Source organism: Bidens hawaiensis, unplaced genomic scaffold, assembly GCF_021521415.1.
Source record: "Bidens hawaiensis isolate Kalapana, Puna unplaced genomic scaffold, B.hawaiensis_p1.1 tig00015923_1, whole genome shotgun sequence".
In the NCBI taxonomy this organism is placed as follows: domain Eukaryota; kingdom Viridiplantae; phylum Streptophyta; class Magnoliopsida; order Asterales; family Asteraceae; genus Bidens; species Bidens hawaiensis.
Genome location: NW_027492430.1, coordinates 408,609 through 425,029, shown reverse-complemented (window position 1 = coordinate 425,029; position 16,421 = coordinate 408,609). Strand labels below are relative to the sequence as shown.

Genomic DNA, 16,421 nt, shown 5'->3' with positions numbered 1-16,421 from the left:
CATCAACCAGCTTCGATCACTTTGGCAAAGATGTCAGGGTAGAAGTAATGAGCAACCCGTCGGTGGGAGCGAAGTCTGTCCTTGTAACTCATACAACCCCTTCATCATGGATAACTCCAGTAATGGAATTCTTGAAGGAGGGAAAAGTACCGGACGATCGCGCACAGGCGAGGAAGATAAGACACAAGTCGCAGAACTATGAACTGCTTGATGGTACATTATATCGACGCTCTTATCTTGGACCACTCATGAAATGCCTAGATGCTGAGGAAGCAAGCTATGTGATCAGAGAGATACACGAAGGAATCTGTGGAATACATGCTGGCCCGCGCATGGTGGTTGCCAAGGCAATGAGCGCAGGTTACTATTGGCCAGGCATGTACTTGGACGCTTTAAAAGAGATCCAAAAATGCAAAGCATGTCAGAGCTATGCGCCAAACACCATGCGGCCAAAGAACAACTTGATTCCGGTGACCTCCGCATGGCCTTTCCACAAATGGGCAATCGATATTGTGGGTCCCCTACCGCAAGCGCAAGGGCGAGTAAAATTTTTGGTAGTGGCAGTAGACTATTTTACAAAATGGGTTGAAGCCAAGCCACTAGCAAAAATCACAGCCGAAGCGATGAAGCAGTTTATCTGGAGCCACATCATATGCCGTTTTGGCTTGCCCATGGAAATTGTGAGCGATAATGGCAAACAATTCACTGACAGGAAGATATCCAACTGGCTCAAGGAATTGCGCATCAACCAAATCTTCACTTCGGTATACCACCCTCAGGGGAATGGCCAAGTGGAGCGCGCGAATCAAAGTTTGTTAAATGGGCTGAAGAAAAGGTTGGAGGGAGAATCCCATTCTTGGGTCGAAGAGCTACCTAATGTCCTGTGGGCACACAGGACATTAAGCAAAACCAGCAATGGCGAATCCCCGTTCAGCCTAACCTATGGAACGGAGGCTATGATTCCAGCAGAAATTGGATGCCCATAGAGTGCTCATGATGAACAAGATTGATAACGAGCGCGAAAGGAGGTTGGATCTCAACTTACTTGAAGGGCGCAGAGAGGCGGCTATCATCAGTGAAGCCAAGTACAAGAAAAACTGGAAAAATATTACAATCAGCGCGTGAAAGAATGCCACTTCAAGAAGAATGATTTTGTCCTTCGAAACAATGAAGCTAGCCGCGCGATACCCCCGGGAAAGATGTCCCCCAATTGGGAGGGACCTTATCAAGTCTCGGAAGAATTGGGAAAAGGCGCATACGCTTTAAAAGATTTGAATGGAAAGAAGATCCCGCGCGCATGGAACGCGGCACAGCTTAGAAAATGTTTCATGTAAAATTTTTAATCAAGGCTCTTTAAGCCATTATGAATAATGATACGCGCTATCTTCTCTTAATGTGGATTCTATTACCTTTTGCATACATGTTTCACACTTCCCTTTATTAATTTTGAGCAATATGACAACATTGTATTGACATCAAAACAAAAAATAAAACGAAGTAAAACATACATGCGCGAGCTTCAAGCTCAAACGCGTTAACGAGTCTTAACTCTAAAACGTCAGGGCCTTAGCCCAATAATATGAGCCTTAGCTCAGGGCCTTAGCCCAATAATGTGAGCCTTAGCTCAAATCACTCACAACATCCATCCTACATACTGCGCAGCCTGACCATAAAAATACCTAAGTACAACTAAGGCAAAGCAAATGCCAAAACATAGTTGTTAAGGTCTCAGGTCGAGGTCGCGCATGAAATTGTAATGGATATCTGAGTAGCACATATTGACACGTAAAGGATAAAAAACTCATAATTCCATATAATAAATGCGCGATAACGTCGCGCAAAAGAGGAATAATGAAAACGCCAAGGCACGTGTCAACATAATCAAGATATGGCAAAATCACTTACAATATGACAAGGATTAAGTATAAAAATTTCCTTACAACCTTGTTCTTATTTCAACGTGCAAGCATATCTTATATTCAACAAGCAAACATGCAATATAAAGAGATGAATGGGGAATGCGCAAGATGCGAAGAAGGGAAAAACAAAATTTCATTCCAAAGCATTGAAATTTACAAGTTTACAAGTTGATGAGATACAAACTACAAATAAAAATAAAAAACATGAAGGGCTTCTCAAGTCTCCACGTCGACGTCAGCCTCTTCATAGTCCTCATCACCGCCCTCAGCATCTGGCGCAGCCCGCTCCTCGTCATCTCCAAACTGACCATAGTCAAGTTGTTCGTCCTGAAGGGATTCTTCTATCACAATAGTGTCAGGAGCGGATCCTTTGGCCACGCCAGAGCCGCTAGCAGGGGCAGCATGCCCCGCGCCATCATCGCCGCCACCAGCCCCTTCGCACTCGTCAAGTAATTTCTTTAGCGCGCCGAGATCGGGCTGGTCAGCAAGCGCGGATATCTGCAAATCATAAGGAAAAATATGAGTACAAAAAGACTTGGAAAATAAGTCAAGGTAATCTCATTAAGGTTAAAATACCTGCGCAAGGATGGGAATGGGAGTATTCAAATACTTCTCCCCCATCTGGGCCATGTCCGCGCAGGCAACGTCGCTCTGATAAGGGTAGTCGGATGGGTTCTTCTTCAGCATGCCATATTCATAGCCATCCTTAAACCCTTCAGCTCGACCCACCAAGCGCGCGGCAGCGTTGCAATCCATCACAAGGGCCTGAAACTCGTCTGAGTATTTCATCGCGTAAGCGCAACGAGTCACACCCTGTGAGATTAGCCATTGGCGATCCTACGCGAGGGAAGCAACAGACGTCTCAAGAGCAGGAATCTGAGAGTTTAACAACTCAACAGTTTCCTTAGTCTGTTTCAGCTCCTCTTTGTCGGACGCTGCTGCCGCCAAGGCTTCTTCCTTTTCCGCTCGCGCAAGCTCGAGTGCTTCCTGGCTAGACGCTGCCGTCGCCAAGGCTTCATCTTTCTCGGCCTGCGCGGCCGCCAGCTCCTTCTTCAGGCGCGCAACCTCACTCTCCAGTGATGATTTGTCAGTTATAGACTGGACAAGAGCTTGGTCACGCGCCTCCGCGTCCAGCTCCAAGTCGCGCACTCTACGCGCGTACTTGGCCGCGTCCGCCTCGGAAGCCTGTAGCTTCTCCCGCGCAGCCTGTAGCTCATGCCCGCGCTTCACGAAAGCGGTGTTGGCACTTGATCTGTTCTCACTGAGCTCTGCTTGGAGCTTCTCAGCTCTCTCTCGAGCATCAGAAAGATGCCAAGCAGACACTTTAGCCTCTTGCTTGGCTTCCGCAAGAGCATGACGTACCTTTACGTAATCATAGCGAAGCTCTTGGGAGACAGCAAAGAAAGCCGACCCAGCAAACAGATGATCGTTGAGCAAGTCATCGCGAGCGCGGCCCTCCTGAAACCTCCTTTCAGCTGGAGGCACAGAATGAGCCCAGAAGTCCTCACACACACCCATGGACTGAAATGAGCTGTCCTCAGTAATGTTCCATCTCGGGCGGTAAATGTGATCGGCTTCATGCAAACACAAAGTAATGATCTAAGTCATCAAAACACTAATATGGAAGTCCGCGCAGCGGAGCAAAAATGAACCTATACCTACGGGGATGAAGCAGAAAAGTCAGCGCCAGCCCCACGTGAAGATTGCGCCGGAAAATCTCGTGGCGCTGCAGGGCTGGCGCGGCCGCCGTCGGAGTCTTCAACTTCAAACTCCTCATCCTCCTCTGAAACAGGCCTTTTCTCCTGCGACCTAGAACCAAAATCAGTCGCGCGAGGAGGGCTGCGCGCAGGAGGAGGTGAGGGAGGTCTCGACGCCGCCAGATCGGCGCGTAAAACGGCCTCCTGCTCCTTAGTAATCCCGATGAGGGGAGATTCAGCGCTTGCAGGAGCAGGAGCAGAACCAACGGCGCTGGCACCGGCGCCAGGAGTGCCGCTAGCAGCTTGCACGCCAGCAATGACTCCTGTGAAAAAATCAACAAAAAGAAATGGTTCATGACTTGATCTAAAAGAAAGTCAGAAAATAAAAGCGCAATACGTACCTTGGCGCAACTCCGTTCGCGAGTCAAACATCGCCATGAAGTCCATTCTTCCCCTTTTTGAGGGTAAAACAGGGGACTTCGAAGCGACCTCCGGCGCAGGCTCGGCACCTTGTTGCCCCTGAGGTTGGTCCACCAAGGTCGCCGACTCTACAAACATTTGAGTGAGCAAAGATTCATTAGTAATTCTATCAGAATCGCGCTCGTAGAACCATAAAGGATAAGCAAAGTATACATGTCGAAGGTGAAACGGCAGGCGCAACGCCGCTCCCCTTTTCCGCCACGCGAAGGGAGGAGGTAGCGGCACCATACCTCGTGTGGACAGGAGGTCTGCCCACTTTTTGAGGCAGGGAAGACAAGGAAAACTTGGAGGGAAACTCCTGGGTTTTCTCAAATCCCCTCGCCTGAGTAGGAGGATCCTGAACAACAGGGGCATCATCTTTCTTCTGTTTCTTACTGGCCCCTGCGCCAGTTTTCCCTTTAGCCTTACGCTTTAGCTGGGGCGCCTCCTCCTCCTCATCCTCTTCCGCGAGCTCCAGCTCGTAGTTTTCAAGCGCATCTACAATACGTGCAACAGAAATGTTAGCCAAATTTGGTATTATAAAGGCAAATGCATAAGTACAAAGGCTTACCAGGCGCATCGCTGTCGAAGAGAAATCCCAGATCAACAGGGATGAACATGTCATCGAAGCGATCGGGGAAGCCAACCTCCCCAGCGCCCAGCGCAAAGGAGCCACCCTCCATATGCTCATCATAGGCGGCGTGGACATATAAAGGCAAATGTTAGCCAAATTTGGTATTATAAAGGCAAATGCATAAGTACAAAGGCTTACCAGGCGCATCGCTGTCGAAGAGAAATCCCAGATCAACAGGGATGAACATGTCATCGAAGCGATCGGGGAAGCCAACCTCCCCAGCGCCCAGCGCAAAGGAGCCACCCTCCATATGCTCATCATAGGCAGCGTGGACATACTCCTTGCTGACTGCACAAAAACAAGTTAAATGATATCAGCAAAACGAATTATATTCGCGCAGAAGTAATGCAATGAGTTAACTTACATAAGCCGTAAACTTGGATAACGGGCTCAGTCGCGCTGTCAGCCCACCTCCTGCTCATACCAACCCCCACCAGCGCCTCCTCGCAAATTTTCTTGGCGGGGGATGGTTCGGCAGTCAACTTCTTTACCCAGGCGCCAGTTGGGTTCTTGAAGACACCCACATCCGCAGGCGCAGAAGAGATCTCGCGCATGGTCATGCGGATGGGGATCACACCAGCCCTGATATAGAAAAATCTCTCGGACCAGTCATGAAGGCTTTTGAATGAAACAGTGCAGCACTTGACCTTCTGACTGCGAGGAATAAATGAGAACCAAGAATCTTGGATCTTGGGCTTGTAAAAAAACTGAAAGCGTCGAGGGGTGGGCTCCTCGCGCTGAGATTTGCACATGAACTCAAAATGAGTCATGCGCACAAGTCCAAACGGATGGACTTGGGATATATGAATCCCATAAAACCTAAGCAGCGCACCCACAAACCTTGTCATCGGGAGACGAAGGTTGCAGTGGGTGAAAAAATGGCAATACAAGGATATAAAGCCGGTGGGCGGGTCCGCCGCCGGCAACATGCAGCCATACTCAGGGAGAAAACCCTGAGAGGCGATAAGGCTGTCAAAATCGGCCTGCCTCAGTTTGCAGGGGATCTCATCCCACTTCTTCACTGCCTTGGTCCTCCCTACATCCTCCGATGAGGCCTCAGCAGCCCTCTTCCCCTTGCCGGTCTTCTTCAATGTAGACATTACTAACGATTTCACACGGCGATGGATAGGGGAGATTGTGTTGTCTGAGCTATCAGACATACAACTGTGAAAACGGACAAAGGATGCTTCTGAAGAACAGAGATCTGGAAGCAGAACAAAGGCAATCGGAATAGTATGAAAGGAAAAAGCTCTGAATAAACAAGAAGATGAAGGATAAAAAACTCAAAGGGGCTGGCTTTTATAGGCCCAGGAGAGAGAAAAATTGGTGCTGATCGGACTTCACGCGCCCCCACTCGCAGGTGTAAACCAACGCGAGCGCGACACGTGTCCCTGACACTGTGTGAGGGGACACGGAAAGAAACTATACAGGTGCTGCCAGAGTTCACGCGCCACCACTCGCATGAACGGACCAACGCGAGCGCGACACGTGTCCCTGACACTATGTTAGGGGACACGAAAGGCAACTGTAGCACCTCGAGCACACGAAAGGTCTGACACGTCTCCATCACTGACGCATGTCAGCAACAACCAACCACGTACAGGGACGATTCGTTTTCAACCAAAAGGATAGAATTTCGCGCAACGATGAATAATAAGAAGAAAAAGACAAACCCCTACTAAAAGAGCAAACTACTAAGTCTAATATCTATCTTACCTCGCTCGCGCGAGACAAGACACACATTAGACTGGGGGGGCTTGAAGAGGTATGTACCCGCCTCAACAACGAGCGAGGCGGGTCAACCCACAAGATATAGACAAGAGGCTTGAAATCAAGACATTATGAAGGCACAAAGCCAAAACCTATGCGCATGGCGCATATCACATATGCTCATGCATCACATGCTCAGGCATCACATATGCTCAGGCACCACAGATGCTCACGCATCACATATGCTCACGCATCACATATGCTCACGCATATCACATATGTGCGTGGCGCATCCGCGCGTGGCGCATATCACATGCTCGTGCATATCACATTTGCGCATGAAACATCTGCGCGTGAGAATAAAGAGAAGACCTCGCGCATCCTCAGGATAGGCGCATATCACACATGCACATAATCAACCTCGTCCTTATCCAAATCAGGATTAGGGCAACCTTGATTGTGCACGTCAGACAACCTTCCAGAAGATATCTTTTTAAGGAATAAGAATATGCTGATGTTGACAGCTGCCAATGAAAGGTGGACAACTCAGCAAAACCCATGTGCTACCACGTGATTATAACCAATGAAAAAGCACCAGGTGTCCCAAGGACACGTGGCGCAAAGCAATTGGAGGAGGCCAACAAGGCCCTAATTGGGTCTGAGCCCAATCATTGGAAACCCTAGCACTATAAATACCACATCAACTCCACAAGGAGACACACATCCAATTACAGAGTATTCAGCTATATTAAGCAATACACTCCATTTTCCTTACCCTCATATTATTATCTTCTCCTACAAACTCTTATTCTCACACCGGAGGGTTACCCCAAAGAGGACCCCTCTGTCCCTTTCTGAGGGGTAAGTTTACGGTGCTGTTCATTTTGTAGGTGGAAGAATCCACATCCCAGAGAACCATCGGTGAAATAGCATAATCACACCCGAGGAAAGTAGATCGTCCACCAGTGAGTCGATCCACGTTTCTTCATAATTCATTCATCATCTTCATCTAATCTTCATTGCTTCAGTTGAATCCACTCGTACCGGCCTTTCAACGGAACGTCATTCACAATGTCATAATTATACCTGCAAATTCATCACAAATTTGATAATTCGTTAATGTTCATTACTCGATTAATTCAGTTTCGTAACCTAATTAACTTGCTTCCTTGTTTTTGAAACGGTTCGGGATCTCCTTCTCTGCAGCAGCAAAAAACTCCTCAATTTCAGCCGCCGGCGGTGTCTTCGCCGCCGGTACAGGTTTCCTTTCGCCGGATTCCGTCGCCGGTGTGGTGAAAGAACCGGCCATTGAGTTTGGAGAGAGTGTGTGTGTTTTGAGTTGTTTGAGAGGACTGAAATTGATTAATATAACGGATGCCGTTACGTAGTTCACAGTTATTACGCTTGTCGTTTGAAATTTAAACCAACTGAATGGAATAATAAATGAATAATAATAATAAATGTACGTTAACAAGTAAATATAAAGCTATCATGATAACCTTTCTCTTCTGACCGAATTGCCTTCAGTTTCACCGCACTCCTGATAACAAATTCAATTTTCAAAATTCAAATTCCTTCAAATAAATTAACCAAAATTAAATAAATAAATAAAATTAATTACCAAAACATTAATACCTCCAGATCTCCGTCAATCGAACAGCAAGACAGAGCCGAAATATCGCCGGAAATAACAGAATCAATTAAACTATTGGACGTATTAATCGAATCTTCAGTCTCACAACCTGAAATTGGCACCGGTTTCGACGTCAATTCGCCATTGCTGACCTTCCTCCGCTTCAGATTTATCCATAGCCGGAGCAACCTCCATAATTTCTGATGCGTTAGTATATCGTGTCAAATCAGGTAATGATGAATTAAATTGGCTGCTGAAAAGAGAAGAGAATAATATCTGATTTTTCTGTTTTGTTAGTTTTAGAGAGAGAAAATGATGATGACGATGGTGATTCCGTTAAAAGCTTCTTCTTATTATTATTTATCTCAGTGTGTGTGTGTGTGGTGGTCCTGTATTTCACGCACTCACGTAATAATACTTTCTCTCTCTAACTTTATGTTAACGGAACCGTTATAACAGATCTGTAAAATAAGTTGTTGTATTGTACGCCGCCTTTTATATTCTCAGTTTTACCGGTAATAGACGGTGTCCCGATTATTGTTATTTTGTAGCAGCAAGTTTGGTGTGGATTTGGTCATTAGCAAATTTCCCGTGTACATTTTGTAGCTGAAATTACAATATTGCCCTGCTTGCTAATGTTTTCTGGTTGTTCATAAATGTATGTATAAGTCCACGAATTAAAAGAAGCCTAGTCATGTGAATTAAAATTATTATTTTTTTCTATTGTTTTTTTTTTTGTTTTATATGTTAAAACAATATAAAATTACACAAAAGTAAAATTGCAATTACAGATTGTTCTATTGAAACGATGAACTTTTACTCTTTATTTTACTTAAAAAAAACAAGATCCTTTACATATTCAGATCTCATATGAATTGACAACGTAATGATATCATTGAAAACTTCCTCATTATTTGATTTTCAATTACTTCAAACTCTAAAGTAGGATTTTGATAGCCAGCCGATAGAGCATTCCCACCCATTAAAGAGCATGGTGTAATTGTAATTTTACTTATGCAATTACATTTATAGGACTACTGGTTTGGTCTAACTTTAAAACTCATTGCTCTTTCTTTAGCTATTATTTTGAAAATATAACTTGGTTTGATCGTTCAAACACTAAAATCAATAATTTTCATCTTAGCTAGTGTTCACAACAAATTATTCGGGTAAAATTGGAAATTTTTCATGGTTATTTTTAAAAGGGACAAATGTGGCCCAACATATAAACTAGTAGTTCCTTTATTTTGAAATAAATTTAGAACACTTTCTTAATGAAAACTATATATGAATGTATGTGACTATTAGAAAGCTATTGTTATAGTAGTGGAAAAGATGGGTAGGTACTAGCTACACTAAAGGGAGACACCATATATGCTTTTGAGCAAAGTGATTATTTTTGCTAAGCTTTTTAGCCCTCGTTTAACTGACCTTAAATTTCCTAGTGCATCTTATTGAGATATAATCTTGAAACAGGTTATCGAAAGTTGAAGGGGCTAAGTGAAAGGATTTTATTATGTTTATATTGGTACGTTTATTTAGTATGGTAAGGCTATTAAATATTATCTAGTTGCCTAGAATAAGTTGTCATGTCTTGCAAGTTGTTAGTTTATTATAAATAGATGGCTAGGGTTTATGTAATTTGAATGAGTCGAGAATTATAATAATAAGAAAGAATCGATCTTGGTTGAGATCAAAATTTTGTGTTCGTGTTCTTGGGCCTGATTTCCAACAATTGGTATTAGAGCCAAGTTCAAGAAATCGATAATCAGTTGGTGGCGAGCGGTGAACGGAGAGCAAGCAGGTTCCTTCAAGGCTTAGGCCCGAAAGCAGTTTATGTCGAGATATTGAGTTAGCGGGGGTGACGTTCCTTTTCCCGTGGGTTTTCTTTTTGGTTTTGTGGTTACATAGGTGGTCATGAGAGATTGGTTTTGACGGTTATAGGATTTTGTGATTAAAAGTGCCACAAAGTCAACGTCTTTGAATTTGGAATTTTGTGGATTACAATTTTCTTTTGTTTTGCACAGGCCACGCCACGAACAAAGAGAAAGCAAAGCGAGGTGCATTAATTATTTTTTGTAAGGAATTCAAGAAAAAAAACAAGCTGGTTCGATTTACTTTCTTGGTTCAATACGTTCGGGTTTTCTTATTTGGGTTGGATAAGTGGGTCAAGAGCAAGAAAAACCGGTTAGCAAGTAGGCCGGAAACTTATTAGCAAGTTGGTCAGTAGAACGTTTAGCAAGAAAACTGGTTAGCAAGTTGGCCAGGGCAAGTTTGGATCAAGTAATCTGATCGGAAGCAAGAGCAAGTAACCCAGCTCGGGTTATAGCAAGAGCAAGAACGAAGTAAGAAACCGTAAAGAGCAATAAAGCATGGCAGAAGACAAAGAAGTTGGACCGGTTCGTGAGCAAGGCAATGTGTCCTTACAATGCCCTAAGTTGACAGAAACAAATTACACTGTGTGGGCAATTTTGATGGAACAAATCTTGAAGGCTTATGGCCTTTGGGGAATGGTTAGTAAAACAGAAGAAGAAGATGACAAGAAGGTTGCTACAACAAAAGCAATGATTTTTCAAACACTACCGGAAGATATCTTGATGCAGGTTGCACAATACCCGAGTGCAAAAGAGGTGTGGGAATCAATCAACGTTCGGTATGTAGGTGAAGATCGGGTTCAGAAAGCACGTTTATCAACATTAAGGAACGAGTTAGATATGTTAAAGATGAAGGAGAACGAGACCGTGAATGAGTTTGCAAGCAATTTAACTAGCATAAGAGCAAAGTTTAGAACTCTCGGTTCTAATCTCAAAGATAAGGTGATTGTAAGAAAGCTAATTAATTCTGTTCCTAAAAAATTCCTACCAATCATAGCCCCTATGGAACAATATTCAGATATTGATAGTATGTCTTTTGAAGAAGCTGTGGGGAGGATAAAGACCTTTGAAGAACGTCTTAAAGCCCTTTATGAATTAGAAGAGAATGATCAAAGTAAGCTATTACTAAGAAGTTCAAGTAATCCCAGGGTTGATGATCTTGAAAGTTGGCACTATGGAAAGAGAAGAGGTGGTGATCAAAATCGTGGTAGGGGAAGAGGTTTTGATAGAGGAGAAAGAGGACGTGGAAGAGGCATGGGACAAGGAAACAAAGACAAAAGTGGGTTCAGGTGCTATGAATGTGGTGAACTTGGTCACTTTGCATACGAGTGCACTAAGTGGGAGGAAAAGAAAGATGACAAGAACGAACAAGCAAACCTTGTTCGAGATGATCACGATCCGGCTTTGTGGTGAAGAATGAATTAGTCGGTTTCAAGATTAAGGGGGAATATTGAGATATAATCTTGAAATGGGTTATTGAAAGTTGAAGGAGCTAAGTGAAAGGATTTTATTAGTTTATTTTGATACGTTTATTTAGTATGGTAAGAGTATTAAATATTATCTAGTTGCCTAGAATAAGTTGTATTGTCTTGCAAGTTGTTAGTTTATTATAAATAGATGGCTAGGATTTATGTAATTTGAATGAGCCGAGAATTATAATAATAAGAAAGAGTCGATATTGGGTGAGATCAAAATTTTGTGTTCGTGTTCTTAGGCCTGATTTCCAATACATCTCATTTTTCCGAACTAATAATAAGAAAGAGTTCGATCTTGGGGGTATTACGGGGTTGTTTTACATTATATGTTTTTTAGATTTTAATTTTATTTATTGTATAAAAGTTAATAATATACTTAATATTTAATGATGAAAGGGTTTCACATACAAAAGAGATGTTATAACATGGTTTAAAAGTTATTTGGGTTTGGTGAGGTCCATGACCCGTTTATTTTTTTTTACTATAAAATTGCTTTTTAATTATAAATAATATAGATCTTTTTTTTGAAGAAATCATATATTAACTTTTAGTATATCCCTATTTTATAGGATTTTCATATCAAATATTTGGTTAGATTAATTTTAGTTTTTAATGAAATGTTATAACCCGTTTAAGGAATATCTGGGTTTGGTAAGACTCGTACCCGTGAATTCGGGTCAAATGCATAAGAAGCCTCCATTTACAAATAATACAATCTGGTGGTTTGAAAAAATGTAGGAAACAACAAGATAGCTTTTAAATGTTTCGTTTATATATATTATAGATTATAAACAGAAAATATATTAAATTACATACAACTATAAAAGCAAACAATTTGCGAATAATAATTAAAAATAATATATGTGATCATGCTTTTGCATGTAGCAACTAGAATTCACCATCTTAATTAAATTTGCAAGCTTATTACGAGTACGAAAGGTAAAACTAGCTATATTCTTTTGACTTTTCTTTTTCTTTGATTTGTCATTGCGTCAAGAAAAAGTCATGTCATATGGGATCCACAAAAACGAATTAAACAGTTTATGTGCATTTATCAATATTTATATCTATATTATATATAATACATGAGACATTGGTAGATTAATATAGGAACAAATGTATATCTTATATAGCATGTAATATAGGAACAAACTTGTCTATTAAAAAACATGTCTTGAAAATAGTTACAACATAGCCCCCTTAACTATACTCAACTTTTGTAAATTTAAGAAATAGTTACTATTTTGAACCTTTATTTTTACCCATATATTCATTTTAATTGTAATTGTAAATAACTTCTCACAAACGATTTTACAACGGCCATAACTTTTTCATACGTTAATATATATTATAAAAAATTTCACCATAAAAATGAACATTTTATTGTCTTTAATTTGGGTATGGTTTTGCTATACCTTTTCAAATAAAAAAAATAACATATTACGTATGGGTATTCACAATTTGGTTTTAACGGTTTCTAAATTATACCGTGAGCCAAACCGTTGGTTCGATTTTTTGTTATTGAGAACCGAAGCAGAACCGTTGAAAATTTAAACTGAATCGTTACCAATGGTTTGGTTTCACTTATTAAACTTCATTAATAAATTTAACGTCCAATCCGGTTTTATATGGCAAATTTTCTGAATAAACCATAAACCAAACCCTTTGCTATGTTTTGAAAATTCGTAAACCGGTTGACCAAAAGTGATGATTGGTTCAAACGTTTTCAATGTTTCAAACGAACCCTGAACATCCACAGTTGTTACATGATTGCTATAATTTTTGTTCCCCGCCGCATCGCACGAGCACTCGTCTAGTTTGATTTTAATGAACAAATAAACAAGCATGAATTTATAAGCGAACATATATTGTCGTTCATATTATCCGTTAACCTACCCCATCCACACACACATATATAATATATATATATGTGTGTGTGTGTGTGTGTGTGTGTGTGTGTTTAAGATTATTTCCAAAACGCTAAAATATTCTTAGTGCATGTTTGGGATTGTTTCTTTAAAATGTTTTTTGCTTTTTAGAGAGGTAAAATGTCCAAAATGTCCCTCCAAAAACACCTAAGACATTTTGTCTCTCCAAAAAGCAAAAATACATTTTAAATAAGCAATCCTAAACACCCCCTTAAGATCCTACATCGTTCGCTTTTTATATCAATAGTTTATATTTTAAAAGTTTACACTTTTCACGTACAAATGTGTATATTATAATTGAAAACCATCAAACTACTTTTGTTCATATGTTTTCAGAATTTTTAAATGTCTACACATGTATAGGTTATGTGTAGTTAATTGTTCAAACAATATTTTCAAGAAATATGTTTTAATATTTTTTTTATAATAAAGTGACTTCTTATCTTAAAAAATGATATTTTTTCCTACAAGTAATATTTATTTCTTTTAGTAATGCTTTCATTTCTACTAATTCAAAATTTCATGCATTTAACAAAAATAAATAAATAGTACCACACAACCACTAGCTTGATTTAGTGATAAAGATATAGGATTTTTAACAAAATGGTTGTGATTATAGTCTCACTTGAAATATGAAGGTAAAATTGATGGAAAAAGATTAGTTGTTAAATAATAATACAGTAGAAACTCGATAAATTAATGCTCGATTATTTAATAAACCCTCTAAGATAATATTTTTTGCCGGTCCCTACTCGGGGATAGGGTGCTAAATTAATAATTCGCTAAAATTATAAGATAATAAATTTTTGATAATTTCTTTAGACCCCATATAAAATATAAATTAATAATTTCTTATATATAGCGTATTACATGAATGATTTATGAATGTTTCTTGAAAAATGACTCAATTGTCTTTTGTTTTTTTGTTAAAATCAATTTCCCCTTAAATCTCGTCTCTAATTTTCCTTAGCATGGTAAGAACTTATGGTATTTATATAGAAAATTTTTGTGTGTGTATGATTTGTTTGTGTTAACCTATTTTGATCTTGTATTTATATAGAAAATATTTTTAATGTCCATAAAGTGATACATTGAACACAAGAAGCATAATAAGGTGGGCGATTGAATGTTTCTTTCAAATTGGGCTGTTCATTTGATATGCATACATTGTATACAATAATTAAGTGTAAGCTTGAAAGGTGTTTATAAACTAATTATTCTACTATAAATTAATAAAATATTAATTAATATATAAATTAATAATTATTAATTTATCGATTAATTAATAACTCTTTTAATTAATATATTTTAGTGGTCTCAAATGTACTATTTTACAGAGTTTCTACTGTAATAATAATAATAATAATAATAATAATAATAATACATTGAAATTATAATTAAAAGTAAAATAGAGTTCATAGAAGTAATTCATAATAAAAGTTTAATAAAACCAACCAACTTTGAACAATATCCTTCCTTGCTTTCTTTCAATATCCTTCCTTGCTTTCTTTCTAGTCTGTAATATTATTATTAATAATAATAATAATACCACTTTAGTAATTAACCATACTTAAAACTCAAATTTAATAATTCATATAGGCTTGTGGATTAATGACAAAAGGGTTGGGAAAATAAGTCTCCCTCTTTTTTGAAAGAAAAAGGTAGGATCTCCGAATATCTTATTGTGTTTCAATCAATAACTTTTACTTTGGAAAGGAAACTTACGGTTTTTCTTTTGTTTTAGGGGTACAATAGGTTCCATATGATTTAAATGTATGTAGTGACATAGTTAGGTGTAACAATAATTGAATTGCACCCTTAATAATTGAATCCAAATCATTCAATTAAACGCTTTCAATGTATCTATTTTTTAAGCGGCTAATTCATATTAATGACTTGCCACTAATTATCCGATCATCTTGATGTCACCTCCTATTTTTATCTCAAATGAGACTTTATCCCAAGACCTCCTCCCTTTTATAAAAATTAAAGTTTTTGGATGTCTCACTCTTAATGTAAGACCCCGTTACCGGTACCTTACGTTTGGACGTTGGATTTACTCATTAACATAGTTCCAGTCATCAGAGTTAATAAAAACATTCGCGGAATATAAAAACTTTCATAAAATATTTCATAACAACCATAACTTGTCTTTTTAAAACATTACATAAAACATAGTGTCAAAACATTACGACCAATCTTCAGATGCCAGCCTCGTCATGTGTCTCCCTCAAGCCAGCTGCCTCAGTCGATTAGCCTGAATGCATACTAAAAGTCAGCAACGCTGAGTGGGTTCTAGTTAATCAGGCAACGTATGATTCATTCTCATATCTACATATGCACCCGAAGGTACATACCTTCCTATTATCTTACATACTTACATACTTACGTACTTTCATTCTTTCTTTCATATTAACATACATACTTTTATTCATACACATACATTTTAAAGAGCCTTCCGCCCTATAACCTTTGCCGACATTATTAGGGTCGGTACCCTACATTCGCTGACATTATTAGGGTCGGTACCCTACATTCCCCGACATTATTAGGGCCGGTTCCCTACATTCGCCGACATTATTAGGGTCGGTTCCCTCGTTCTATCGATACCTTTCGTACCTTTCTATACATTCATAATTAAAACATTCATACGTCCAACCATCATCTATACATCATATATATGTCAATCATATCTTTATACTATCCCTTGACGGCACATACAATATCCGAAGATCGTTCATGCACCGTCAAGCATTCATTTATACATAAATCATGTAAGGCATACACTTACCACTTAAGGTAAGTGTATTAACTAATCACATCGAGTATGTACACAACCCCTAAAACATAGCAATGAAATGGGGCTAGAAACTCACCTGGATCATGTTGCGCTCGCGGTTAATCGTAATCCCCTTCTTTAATTGAGCACGGCTAACTGCAAAATATATTTTTTGTTAATTAACCGTTTACTTGATTTAATTGGTATTATAGTTAACCATTGCATTTTTTAAATTTGGGCTTGCTTAGTTTAGATGGGTTATGGGCTTAGGCCAGGCCCAACTGCCCATTAGAGCACATAGGCCCAACTAGGG

The 16,421-nt window shown here is 39.7% G+C and overlaps 1 protein-coding gene and 1 long non-coding RNA gene across 2 annotated transcripts; one reads left to right on the top strand and one right to left on the bottom strand.

The window, feature by feature from the left end:
* Positions 1-7,434: 7,434 nt before the first annotated feature.
* On the bottom strand, positions 7,435-8,120 carry LOC143550084 (uncharacterized). The gene is made up of 3 exons (XR_013138263.1): positions 8,055-8,120; positions 7,919-7,959; positions 7,435-7,771 (listed from the first exon to the last, which is right to left on the bottom strand). It is a non-coding gene; the product is annotated as an uncharacterized LOC143550084 (long non-coding RNA).
* A 2,304-nt stretch (positions 8,121-10,424) lies between these two features.
* LOC143550093 (uncharacterized) lies at positions 10,425-11,339 on the top strand. The gene has a single exon (XM_077040823.1). The coding sequence runs from the start codon at positions 10,425-10,427 to the stop codon at positions 11,337-11,339; it is 915 nt and encodes a 304-aa protein (XP_076896938.1).
* Positions 11,340-16,421: the final 5,082 nt, after the last annotated feature.